Source organism: Hypanus sabinus, chromosome 17, assembly GCF_030144855.1.
Source record: "Hypanus sabinus isolate sHypSab1 chromosome 17, sHypSab1.hap1, whole genome shotgun sequence".
Taxonomy (NCBI): Eukaryota; Metazoa; Chordata; class Chondrichthyes; order Myliobatiformes; family Dasyatidae; genus Hypanus; species Hypanus sabinus.
The window spans coordinates 78154156-78167118 of NC_082722.1; the positions used below are offsets into that span (position 1 = coordinate 78154156).

Consider the following 12963-nt stretch of genomic DNA (forward strand, 5'->3'; position numbering starts at 1 on the left):
CGTGCGCGCAGTGCCAAACAGCCAGTTCGAACCCACCCACCAAAGGTTCGAACACATTCATGTGGATATCGTGGACCCCCTACCAGTGTCCCAAGGAGCGCGGTACCTCCTAACGATGGTAGACCGGTTCACGAGGTGGCCAGAGGCGGCTCCACTCACCAACACATCTGCCGATTCCTGCGCCCGAGCACTGATTGCAACCTGGGTAGCAGCTTCAGGTTACCGGCCCACATTACCTCCAACAGAGGCACCCAGTTCACCTCCAGCCTGTGGTAGGCTGTGGCCAGCCTGTTGGGAACGCAGCTACACCACACTACTGCCTACCACCCACAGTCGAACGGACTAGTGGAGCGCTTCCACCGTCACCTGAAGTCGGCTCTCATGGCCCACCTGAGAGGACCTAACTGGGTGGACGAGCTTCCCTGGGTCCTGCTTGGAACGCACAGCGCCCAAAGAGGATCTGCATGCCTCATCGACCGAGTTGTCGTATGGCATGCCCCTGGCCATCCCGGGAGAGTTCATACCAGCCCCAAGGGGGCAAGAGGAAGAACCCTCAGCAGTCCTGGACAAAAGGCTTGGCAACCTGGCCCCCGTACCGACTTCACAGCACAGACAGATCCCGACCTGCGTACCCAAAGACCTGCAGAACTGTAAGTTTGTGTTTGTACGAAGGAGCGGACACCGAGCACCGCTACAGCGGCTGTATGAGGGGCTGTTCAAGGTGATCAACAACAACGGGTCCACGTTCGTTCTGGACACTGGGGGGAGAGAGGAGGTTTTCACGGTGGACCGACTCAAAGCAGCCCATGTGGACTTGGCGCAGCCGGTCGAGGTTCAGGCACCGAGGCGCAGAGGCAGACCTCCCAAAAAGAGGCTGATCCAGATTGTGGATATTGGGGGGTGTATCGCCGGTTCTGGGTGGTGGTGGGGGGGGGGGGTTATGTGGCGACCCACTTTCTCCGCAGGCGAACCGGCTCACAAATAGCCAGCGCGTGGGGGGAGACTTTGGTAATGCACCTCTGATGTCATTTCCGCCCGGAGAGGGCGGGCGCTGGATTAAATGCCAGCGCCATGAAGTTTGAATAAACTAGTCTCAAAACAACTTACTGACTGCGTGTCATTATTTCAGCACTGTGTGTAGCACATCGCTACAAGGCATTGTTTTTCAGGACCATGGTGCTACATAAAACAGTACAAAAACTACACTGAGCTACATAAAAACAAAACAGAAAAAAACTACACTAGACTACAGACCTACCCAGGACTGCATAAAGTGCACAAAACAGTGCAGGCATTACAATAAATAATAAACAAGAGAATAGGCACAGTAGAGGGCCGTAAATTGGTGTCAGTCCAGGCTCTGGGTATTGAGGAGTCTGATAGCTTCGAGAAGAAACTTTTACACAGTCTGGTCGTGAGAGCCCGAATGCTTCAGTGCTTTTTCCCAGACGGCAGGAGGGAGAAGAAATTGAATGAGGGGTGCGTGGGGTCCTTCATAATGCTTTGCGGATGCAGCGTGTAGTGTAAATGTCCGTAATGGCGGGACATTTACAAAGTGGCCACTTTGTAAGGTACACCTGCTTATCAACACAAAACCTTATAAGCCAATCATGTGGCAGCAACTCAATGCACAAAAGCATGCAGGCATGGTCCAGAAGTTCATTTGTTGTTGAGATCAAACATCAGGATGGGGAAGAAATGTGATCCAAGTGACTGACTGTGGAATGATTGTTGGTGCCAGACAGGGTGGTTTGAGTATCTCAGAAACTGCTGATCTCCTGGGATTGTCAATGACAAGGACAAGGCAGGGACTGGGTATTGATAGTGAATGATCAGCCATGATCTCAGAATGGCGGTGCAGACTCGAGGGGCCGAATGGTCTACTTCTGCACCTATTGTCTATTGTCTACTGTCTATTGTCACAGGAGTTTCTGGAGTTCACAGGGCAAAAAAATCATTCAATGAGCAGCAGTTCTGTAGGTGATAAAGCTTCATTAATGAGAGAGATCAGAAGAGAATGGCCAGACTGGTTCAATCTGACAGGAAGGTGACAGTAACTTAAATAACCACACATTACAACAGTGGTGTGCAGAGGTGCATCTCTGAACATGCAACACATCGAACCATGAGGTGGTAGGACTATAGCAGCAGGAGACCATGAAAATCACTCAGGTTTTACTTCCTGCATTAGATAAAGGAGGTAGCTAGTTTAATGACGCATGGATCAGGCGGCTCTGGCCCACCCAGAGACCCGCTGATTTTAACGCCAGCCTAATCACAGGACAATTTACAATGACCAATTAACCTAGTGTCTGGTTTTGTCTTTGGACTGTGGGAGAAAACCCGAGCAGCTGGAGGACACACTCACACTCACACTCTACCGGAATTGAACTCCGCGTTGTAACAGCGTCACACTAACTGTTATGCTACTGTGGCTCCGTATAGAATGGCCACTCTATGGTGAGTAAAATTGATCTTTGAAATATATAAAGAATTGCAAGGTCTGTAGGAAGGGGTAGATTATTTCTAAGAGAAGGCAGAAATGGACTGAAATTTGACTGAACGACTGATAAGTAGTTTACAGTTGTGATTAGTATAAAAGCTGGTGGCACATTTACTGTAAATGAATGCTGTGAGAATCCTACACAGAGCGGACTTTACTCACTTTCAGCTGCACTTTCTTTCCACATCCAGAAGAATTATTGTGCCGTTGGGTCAAATACCCATGGGAATGGGCTAATTAAATGTGCAGTGCTGCACCCACTGAACAAAAAAGGATAAAGAATCTAAAATTAATTTGATTCACTAATAGTTGCACAGTGAGGTAGAGAGGAGTGATGTGCCATGAACAATGAGATGGAAGCGGTCTGGCAGGTGACACTGTTGTAACTTCTCAACGTCCGAGCAAAGCTAAACATCTCGTCTCTACATTCTGGCTACTTCAGCAATTTTCCTTCCCACCATTAAGTTAGTAATTCCTACTGTTGGGCTTGCAATCCAGTTAGCGATACCTGGTAGTTTGTGCGGCACGGTAGCATTGTGGGTAGCACTACGCTTTATGGTAGAGGTGACCATGGTTCAATTCCCACAGCTGCCTTAAGGTGTTTGTACTTTCTCCCCGTGACCGCATGAGTTTCCTCTGGGTACTCAGTTTTTTCCTACAGTCCAAAGACTTGCTGGTTGGTAGGCTAATTGGTCATAGATAGATAGATAGCTACTTTATTGATCCCAAAGGAAATTACAGTGTCACAGTGACATTAAAAGTGCACAGATACAAATATTAGAAAAGTAGAAAGAATTTAAAAAAAGTTACCTCAAACAGTCTGACAGGAGGGGGTCATCACTTCCCAGCTATAGGTTGACTCATTATAGAGCCTAATGGCCAAGGGTAAGAATGACCTCATATAGTGCTCTTCGGAGCAGTGCGGTTGTCTTAGTCTATTACTAAAAGTGCTCCTCTGTTCAGCCAAGGTGGCGTGCAGAGGATGAGAAACATTGTCCAGAATTGCCAGGATTTTCTGTTGGGTCCTTTGTTCCACCACAGCCTCCAGTGGTGGCCAATTTCCCTCAGGATCAATAGAGTATGTCTGTGTTCAGTTTGAAACCTGTAACAGAGCCAGCCTTTCTAATCAGTTTATTAAGCCTATTGGCATCACCCATGTTGATGCCATTGACCCAGCTCACTGCCACATAGAAGATTGTACCGGCAACAACAGACTGGTAGATCATGTGAAGGAGATGCCTGCATACTGCAAAGGACCTCAGTCTCCTCAGGAAGTAGAGGTGAATCTCGTCTTCTTGTTCATAGCCTCTGTGTTGGTGCTCCACTCAAGTCTGTCATCCAGGTGCATCCCCAGGTACTTGCAGGTCCTCACCATAAATAGTAACAGGGAGCAGTGCAGGTATAGTCTTCCTAAAGTCCATCACCATCTCCTTTGTCTTACTGATGTTGCTGAAGATGATTCAGCTTGCACCATTTGACAAAGTCCTCCACGAGGGCCCTGTATTCATCCTCCCACTCAGTGACAGTGTAAAATTGTCCTGCAGTTAGGCTACGGTTAAATCAGGGGATGGCACAGCTTAAAGGGCTGGAAGGGCCTATTTCAATAAATAATTAAACAAATAAATAAACACTCTGGCTTCTGCTCTCTCCTTTTCTCATCCCGATGAAGGGTCTTGGCCAAAATATACTTATTACCAAAGTTGTAAACTCAGTAGCTCCATCATGGGCACTGGCCTCTCAGCATCCTGTGCACATTCGAAAGCCGATGCCTCATAAAGGTGGCATCTGTCATTAAGGACCCCATCACCCAGGACAGGCCCTCTTCTCAATATTACCATCAGGGAGGAGGTACAGGAGGTGAAGACACACACTCAACGATCCAGGAACAGCTCCCCCACTCCCCCCGGCCATCAGATTTCTTTTTTTTTTTTTAAATAATTTTTTATTGCATTTTTAAATGATTACAAAGTATGAAAAAAACAATGTATATAACCCATACCCCCTCCCCTTAACCCCTCCCCCCTAACTGCCCCTTAGAAAAAAAAGAAAGAAAGAAAGAAAGAAAGAAAGAAAGAAAGAATGCCTGGTGGTTGGAAGATCTCCACATGCTCCATGGAGTTCGTAATAATTTTAATATGTATATTTATTTCTTCCCCCTAATAACCAATTGTTTCATCTTAAAAGCATCTATATATTTAATCCTATCTTTTGTAAATAAGGGCTCCAAATTTTCAAAAATGTTTCATATTTATCTCTTAAATTATAAGTAATTTTTTCTAATGGAATACAACCATAGATTTCTTTCTTCCAAGAATCAGATTTCTGAATGGACAATGAACCCATCAGCACTACCTCACCATTTTGCACTACCATATACATTATACATACATATTGTAATCTATAGTTTTTTTATTATCATGTATTGCAACGTACAGCTGCCACAAAATAACAAGTTTCATGACAGATGCCCGTGATATCAAACCCAGTTCTGATACCATACACAACCTTTACATTTATCTACTTTCAGACAGCCACAAAACAAAGAGAGGCAATAGAATCCACGATAAACCCCACAGCACAAAGGTTTTCAGACACCTAATGTGCAAAAAAAGTAAACAAGTAACACACAGAACATGAACTGCAGAGCCTTTGAGAGTGAGTCCATGACCACAGAACCAGTCAGCACTGAAAACATCAACTGTTTACTTCCCTCCATAGACGCTGCCTGAGCTGCTGAGTTCCTCCGCCTGTTGTTTGGGATACACGCATGTTTTAAGAAAGGGGATCACAGGATCTGGCAGAATTGTAAGATGTGTTTTTGACATGTTGCTTCTGTCACTTGGGATAGACTGTTGCAAAGAAATTTCCCATTGTTGAAATGGGTTATGCTAAGAAAACATTCTGAGTTCTGAAGAGAAATCATAGATGTGAGATGTTAATTCAGGAACGCAAGGGATTCTGCAGGTGCCGTAGATCCAGAGCTACAGACATACAAAATGCTGCAGGAACTCAGCAGGTCAGGCAGCATCTACGAAGGGGTGTAATCAGTCAACGTTTCGGCCGACAGGGAAGGAGTACAAGCTGGCAGGTGACAGGAAGGTGGGTGGGTGAGTGGGAGAGGGGAGATTAAGTGAGAAGCTGGGAGTTGATATGTGGAAGAGGTAAAGGGCTGGAGGAGGAATCTGATTGGACAGGAGAGTGGATCATGGGAGAGAGGGGGGAGGAGGGGTACAAGAGGGAGGGGATGGGCAGGTGAGGACAAGAGAAGGCAAACAGGGAAGCCACAATGGGGAATGGAAAAAGAGAGGAGAGTGGGGAGAAATTACTGGCAGTATGAGAAATTGATGTTCATGCTGTCAGGTTGGAAGCTAGCCAGATGGAATGAGGTGTTGCTCCTTCAACGACTTCCTTCACGTTTCTAGCTCATATGGGTTAGGGCTAGTACTTTGTGGGCATACTATATTGGCACCAGAAACACAATGACACAACTGAGCTGCCCCCAGCACATCCTCAGACTGTGCTGATCGTTGACACAAACAACACATTTCATTGTATGTTTCAGTGTTTTGATCTGCATTTTACCAAGCTAATCTTTTAAGCTTATCTATAAACATTTGAATTATTCAAAGTTGGAAAATTCAGTAGTGAATCTGGAAGGTTGTAACATGTCCTAGTGGAAGATGAGGAACTCTTCCTTGGGATCACAGTGGGCCTTGTTCTAATAGCGGGATTTAAGGGACTATAGTGGAAGATTAAAACTCAGGGTGTCACTTCAACTGATATCACCTCCACCCTACTGTCAGCTTGGTTAGGCCTCAAACCATCATGGAGAGAGATGAAGGGTCAAGGACTGGACATCATATGAAATGGTTCGGACCAAGAGGTCATCAGAAGTTGTAGAGACATACAGCATGAAAACAAGCTTTTCAGCCAGTCACGAGAGGCCATCTCAAAATGACATGACCATTCACAACAACAACACTTGAAAAAGTACAAAGGTTTCAATTTTTAACAGGAATAGACACACAAGTTTAAAAAAGCCAGAAAGATTCAAATATCAGGATTTAGTTCTGAAGGGTCAGAATTGAAAACCAATGAAGTTCCATACATTTAAGTTTCACCAGATGCAACACAGCTTGTTACTGCACTGGTCTACGCAAGACTACAAGAAATCACAGCTCAGTCTGTCATTCAACCCAGCCTCCCCTCCATTGGCCCTGCCTACACTTCTCTTGGGAAAACATAATGGAGGTTCACTCCAATTCTCTCTTCTCTTCTCTCCTGTCTGGCAGAAAATACATATGCTTGAGGTCTAGAACCACCAGGCCCAAGAACAGCTTCTATCCCACTGTTATCAGACTCTTGAATGGCCCTCATATGATAAAAGATGAACTTGCGATCTCTCAGTCTACATCTTCGTGTCCCTTGCACTTTCTCTGTCACCGTAACACTACATTCTGCTTTTCCCTGTGGGCGTTCTCTCTTTTCTTCCCTCCCATCGGGCAGAAGGTACAAATCCTGAAAGCACGTACCACCAGGATCAAGGACACCTTCTATCCCACTGTTGTAAGACTATTGAATGGTCGACAAGTACGACAAGATGGATTTTTGACCTCACAGTCTACCTCGCCATGATCTTGCACATTGTCTACCTGCACTGCACTCTCTCTGTAACTAACACTTTATTCTGCATTCTGTTATTGTTTTACCTTGTTCTACCTCAGTGCACTGTGTAATGATTTGATCTGTGTAAACAGCATGGAAGGTAAGCTTTACACTGTACACGTAACAATAATAAAACAATTCCAATGACCTTCACACTTTCCCACAGATACATTCCCACAATACTCCACATCCTGCTTTTACAGTTTTCTACCTCATTGCATTTATGAATAGAATCATCTATCTGGTTCACCTACAGTCTGAAGTTTTTCACTACATCTTGGGACATATGACATTAATAACCCAATTCCAATATCAATAGTATAATAAAGGGGACTCTTAACATCATAATCTACCTGGTTATGATCTTTATTTAATTGAGACACAGCACAGAATGGGCCCTTCCAGTCCTGCCACCCAGCAATCCCCTGATTTAATCCTAGCTGAATCACAAGACAATTTACACTGACCAATTACTCTACTAACCACCATGCTACTTTTTTTTTAAGGATTATATGGATCAGCACAACATGGAGGGCTGAAGGGTCTGTACTGTGCTGTAATGTTCAATGGTTCTACGGACCATAAGATATAGGAGCAGAATTAGGCCATTTGCCCCATCAAGTCCGCTCCACCATTTTATCATGGCTGATCCAATTTTCCGCTCAGCCCCAATCTCCTGCCTTCTCCCCACAACCCTTCATGCTCTGACCAATCAAGAATCTAGCAACCTCGGTCTTAAATATAGAAGATAAAATATGGAAATCTACAGCACATTACAGGCCCTTCGGCCCACAATGTTGTGCCGACCATGTAACCTACTCTAGAGATGGCCTAGAATTTCCCTACTTCGTAGACTTCTATTTTTCTAAGCTCCATGTACCTATTCAAGAGTCTCTTAAAAGACCGTATTGTATCCGCCTCTACCACCGTCACTGGCAATGCATTCCATGCACCCACCACTCGCTGTGTGAAAAACTTGCCATTGACATACCCTTTGTACCTACTTCCAAGCACTTTAAAACTATGCCCCCTCGTGTTAGCCACTTCATCCCTGGGAAAATGGCCTCTGGCTATCCAGATGATCAATGCCTCAACACAGACCCACAACCAATAAAGACTTGGCCTCCACAGCTGCCCATGGCAAAGAATTCCAGTAAGTCTTTGGACTGCAGGAGGAAACAGAGCGCCTGGAAGAAACCCACATGGTCACGTGGAGAATAAACTCCTTACAGGAAGCAGCGGGAACTGAACCTGGGTCACTGGTACTGTAAAGCCAGTGCTAACCACCATGCTACCATGCTGCCCTCATTGTCTTGTACCCCACTGTGTGCCTGCACTGCAATTTCTCTGTAACTGTTACTCTTTAATCTGCTTTTGCCTTACCTTGCTCTACCTCAATACACTGTGTAACGATTTGATTCGTATGAACAACATGCAAGATCGTCACTGTATCTCAGTACACGTGACAACAAGAAACCTGTATCAATTAGTCTGCAAAACCAATATAGAAGCTTCCACTGCAGATAACATTTTTCCAACAGGTCATCCTGTGAAACCCTAAAACCACATAACCTCCTCCCCTGTTTTATTTCGGCAGTGGTAGAACAGTAAGGAGGTGGCAAGTTCCAGGCATTCTGACTGGTTGCATCACTGTCTGGTATGCAGGCACTACTGCACGCTTGGAAAAAGCGGCAGAGAACCCAGCCAGCTCCAACGCGAGCGCACCCCTCCCCACCATCGAGTACATCTACGATAGGTGATGCCTCAAGACAGTGGCATCCATTATGAAGAACCTCACCATCCAGGCCACGTTCTCTTATTATTGTCATCAAGGAAGAGATACAGGAGCCTGTAGGCCAGGGGCTCCCAACCTTTCAAATGCTATGGAGCCTGACCATTAACCAAGAGGTCCATAGACCTCAGTGTAGACATTCACTCAATGTTTTAGGAACAGCGTTGTCCCCTCTGCATTGGATTTCTATTTCTTCCTTTTGTACTATCCACCATATTAAGGACCATCACTATCCAGGACATGCCCTCTTCTCATTACTACCATCAAAGACAAGGTACAAGAGTTTGAAGACACACACCTTCCCATCTGCCATCAGATTTCTAAACAGTCCATGAACCCATGAACACTACCTCACAATTTTGCTCTCTCTTTGCACTCTTTTGTTATATTCTATATATTCTTATTGTAATACATTGAGCACAACTTGTGCTGCCGCAAAACGACGAGTGTCATGACATGCTGCACATCAGTGATAGTAAACCGAATACCAACTGGGATGATAGACTCACCATCACTCGATTTCACACTCGCGCCCACCAGCTCAGACACTGACACTGTGTGGAACTTAGAGGTCAGCATTGAGGCTGCGTCTGCATACGACGAGACACTGGGCATAGGGGGAGGGCAGCCCCAGTGCTAGCTCACCACAGGGTGAGGCCGCACATGACTTCTCCTCAGAGGACTCAGACGAGGACCACGATGCGCCAAGCTACAGATGGGTGCACGCACCGAGAAGCCCACTGCTAGGGCGCTCTGCCAGAAGCCTGGTAGCGAGAGGGGTCGATGGAACTTTCCGGGCTCAGTGTTTTTGTTTTTAGCCGCTGCACACGGCGTGGAGGAGTTTCAAAGGCAGAACCTACTTGAGCATATTAACTTGATGGAGGCGTACTCGCGGCCACAGTCCTTCCTGTAGTGACAACGCAGCCAGTTGAGCAGACACAAGCCTTTCCCACATTGTCGCTCGTCCTTCTTGCAGGGCAGTGTGCTGTGTTCATCTGATCAAACCAAAGGAAGTGGGCGTCAGTTACAGACTAAAGCACAAAGCTCTTCATCAACACACCGCCTGGCAGACGTGGGCATCTTCATTTACCCCCTTAACATAGAAACCCATTGGCATCAACCCCTTCCCATTTACCCCTTTGCAACAAAACTCATTAAATTCACCCCATTCTATTTATCCCTTTTACATAGATTCCCAATGAGATCAAAACCTTTCCATTAACCCCTACTTGCATTGAACCCCAATTTGAAGTAACAAGCAAGTTTATTGTCAAAGTACACAAAAGTCACCATATACAACCCTGAGATTTGTTTTAATAAATACAAGAAACATAATAGAATCAATGAAAGACCACACCCAACAGGACGGACAAACAACCAGTGTGCAAAAGACAATGTCCAAATACAAAAGAGGGAAAATAATAAGGAATAAATAAGCAAAAAATATTGACAACATGAGATGAAGAATCCTTGAAAACAAGTCCATGGGTTGTGAGAACAGTTCAGTAATGGGGGAGTGAAGTTATCCCCTCTGGCTCAAGAGCCCGATGGCTCCCCTTTGAGATGCCCCATTTCAACCCCACCTACCTTGGGTTCCCTACTGTGACTAGTTGGGTGCTTCAGGTAGGAGTGTGAGGACCTCAGTTATTCACTACTTATGGTAAATTAATTTTGATATAAATATATATTTTCACAATTAGCAAGGTTGCTGATTATTCTAAATTAAAGGGTATTTTTGAAGTGAAGCACAATAGTGCAGTGATTAGTTCAAAACTTTGCAATACCAGCGACCCAGGTTCAATTCCCAATGCTGCCTATAAGGAGTTTGTACATTCGCCTTGTGACTGTGGGTTCTCCAGTTTCTTCCCTCAATCCAAAGATGAGGTAGGTAGGTAGGTAGGTTAACTGGTCATTGTAAACTGTCCTGTGCTGGGCGGTGTGGCTCAAAGGACTGAAGAGGTCTATTCTGCGTTATATCTCAATAAATGAAAAGAATATTACAATGAATTACAAAGAGATCTTGATCAGTTAGGGAGATAGGCTGAGGAATGGAAAATAAATTTTAACTTAGCCAAGTGTGAGGTGATGCGCTTTGGATATTCAAACCAGGGTAGCATCTATACAGGGCACTAATGAGAGCTGTGGAACAGAAACCTGGATATTCAAGTGCACAGTTCACCAAAAGTGGCCAAGTTGAAGGTGGTGACGAAAGACATGGAGCCTAGAAGTAGGGACATTACTGTTGTATCAGTTGCTGGTGAGGCCATACCTGGACTATTGTTACAATTTTGACCACCCTGTTATAGGAAAGGGAAGTTGGAGAGGGCGCAGATGTTGCCTGGATTAGAGAGCCCAAGTTACAGGGAGAGGTTGGCCACGTTGGAGCACAGCAAAATGAGAAGTGACCTTAAAGAAGTTTATAACATCATGAGGGGTATGTAGACGGTCATAGTCTTTTCCCCAGGGGTGGGAGTCCAAAACTAGAGGGTAGAAATACAAGTTAAGAGGGGAGAGATTTAAAAGAGAGCCAAGAGGTAACTTTACACAGAGGGCAGCAAGTACCTGGAATGAGCTGTCAGAGGAAGGGTCCAGGTGAGTACAATTGCAACATTTAAGAATCATTTAAATATGTACATGGATGGAAAGGGCTTGAAGGGTTTTGGCCAAACACAGGTAACAAGTAATTTTTTTTTAAATACCTTTTTAATTATTTCCATGAAAATTTTGCTAATTGGGGCAGCCGCTTAATTGGGCTGAAATTTACTGTGCCCCAATTAACTGGAATTCATTGCATTAGCCTCTTGAGCAGCATCACTCAAAACACAAATTATCAATCATACTGAATGCAATCAGGCCATTCAGCCCATTGTATAGTGCTGGCCTTAGCCAATTAGTCCCACCTCCTGGTCTTTCCCTTTGCCCTATCCCTTCCTTTCACCAACATTACTCCAAAATCCTTTCCAGCATTCCCGCTGGATCTCAAACACAGAAAATCGGCAGTCACTGGAAATTCGAAGCAACACACACAAGATGCTGGAGGAACTCAGCAGGCCAGGCAACAGCATCTACGGAAAAAGCATATATTGAGGTCTCGGCCTGAAACATTGACTGTTTACTCTTTTCTGTAGATGCTGCCGGGCCTGCTTCCAGCACCCTTTCGTGATCTGGGTGACCGTGACAGGTGTCTAGGAGGGGAGGAAGATGGGGTGAGGTGTTGCTGCTGGCAGGAGATTTGTGTGGAGCACGGACACCAACACAGGCTAGACGTGCTGAGTGACCTGGTCCTGCCCTCCAGCTGTTGGATTAAAGCACAGAATTGTTATTTTACTTGTACTTTCTTGTAGTTTAACTTTCCTATGCCTGCTTGTATTTTTATACAGTCACCTATATACATGCAATTGTTCAGTAACTTTCTAGTAATTGTAGTCTAATTGATTCTGTATTTTTCTAGAAGCTTCTTGACTTTTCTGCAATGGTCTGGAATTCTGGAATGGTGTAATCTTTAACCTGAGTATGAGATGATCACAACTTCCTTATCGTTGTCTTCTTTCCTTGATTTACCTGAGACACAGAGTGGAATAGGCCCTTCTGGTCCTTTGAGCGTGCCGCCCAGTAAGTCCCGATTTAACCGCAGCTTAATCACAAGGCAATTTACAATGACCAATTAACCCACTAACCCATACATCTTTGGATTGTGGGAGGAAACCAGAGGCCCTGGAGAAAACCCACGCATTCCACAGGGGGAGGGATGTTCAGGCTCCTTACAGATACTGTTGGAGCTGAACTCTGAAGCCCTGAGCTGTCATAACATCATGCTAACCACCAGGCACCATGGTGCCCCGCTCTTCTTGTAGCACTTTCATTAAATGACTGCAGCCACCAAGTTTTATGCATTGTTCTGAACTTCTGAAGAACCTCTGGATCAATTTCACTAAATTCACCTTGAACCCTCTCGGCTCTTGCTTCTGACTCGGGGGATCGAAATATTGGCTGGAAAACCAGA

At 45.1% G+C, this 12963-nt stretch overlaps 1 protein-coding gene across 3 annotated transcripts in view; it reads right to left on the bottom strand.

Annotated features, from left to right (window-relative positions):
* The window catches only part of bean1 (brain expressed, associated with NEDD4, 1), a 97367-nt gene that overhangs the window by 62821 nt on the left and 21583 nt on the right, over positions 1–12963 (bottom strand). For 2 of the 3 annotated variants that reach the window (XM_059992418.1, XM_059992417.1), the window contains one exon: positions 9821–9955. In XM_059992418.1, coding sequence (XP_059848401.1) covers positions 9821–9955 — 135 coding nt within the window. Of the gene's footprint in view, positions 1–9469; positions 9956–12963 lie in introns of those variants that run through there. The other variant, XM_059992419.1, reaches the window with a different exon arrangement.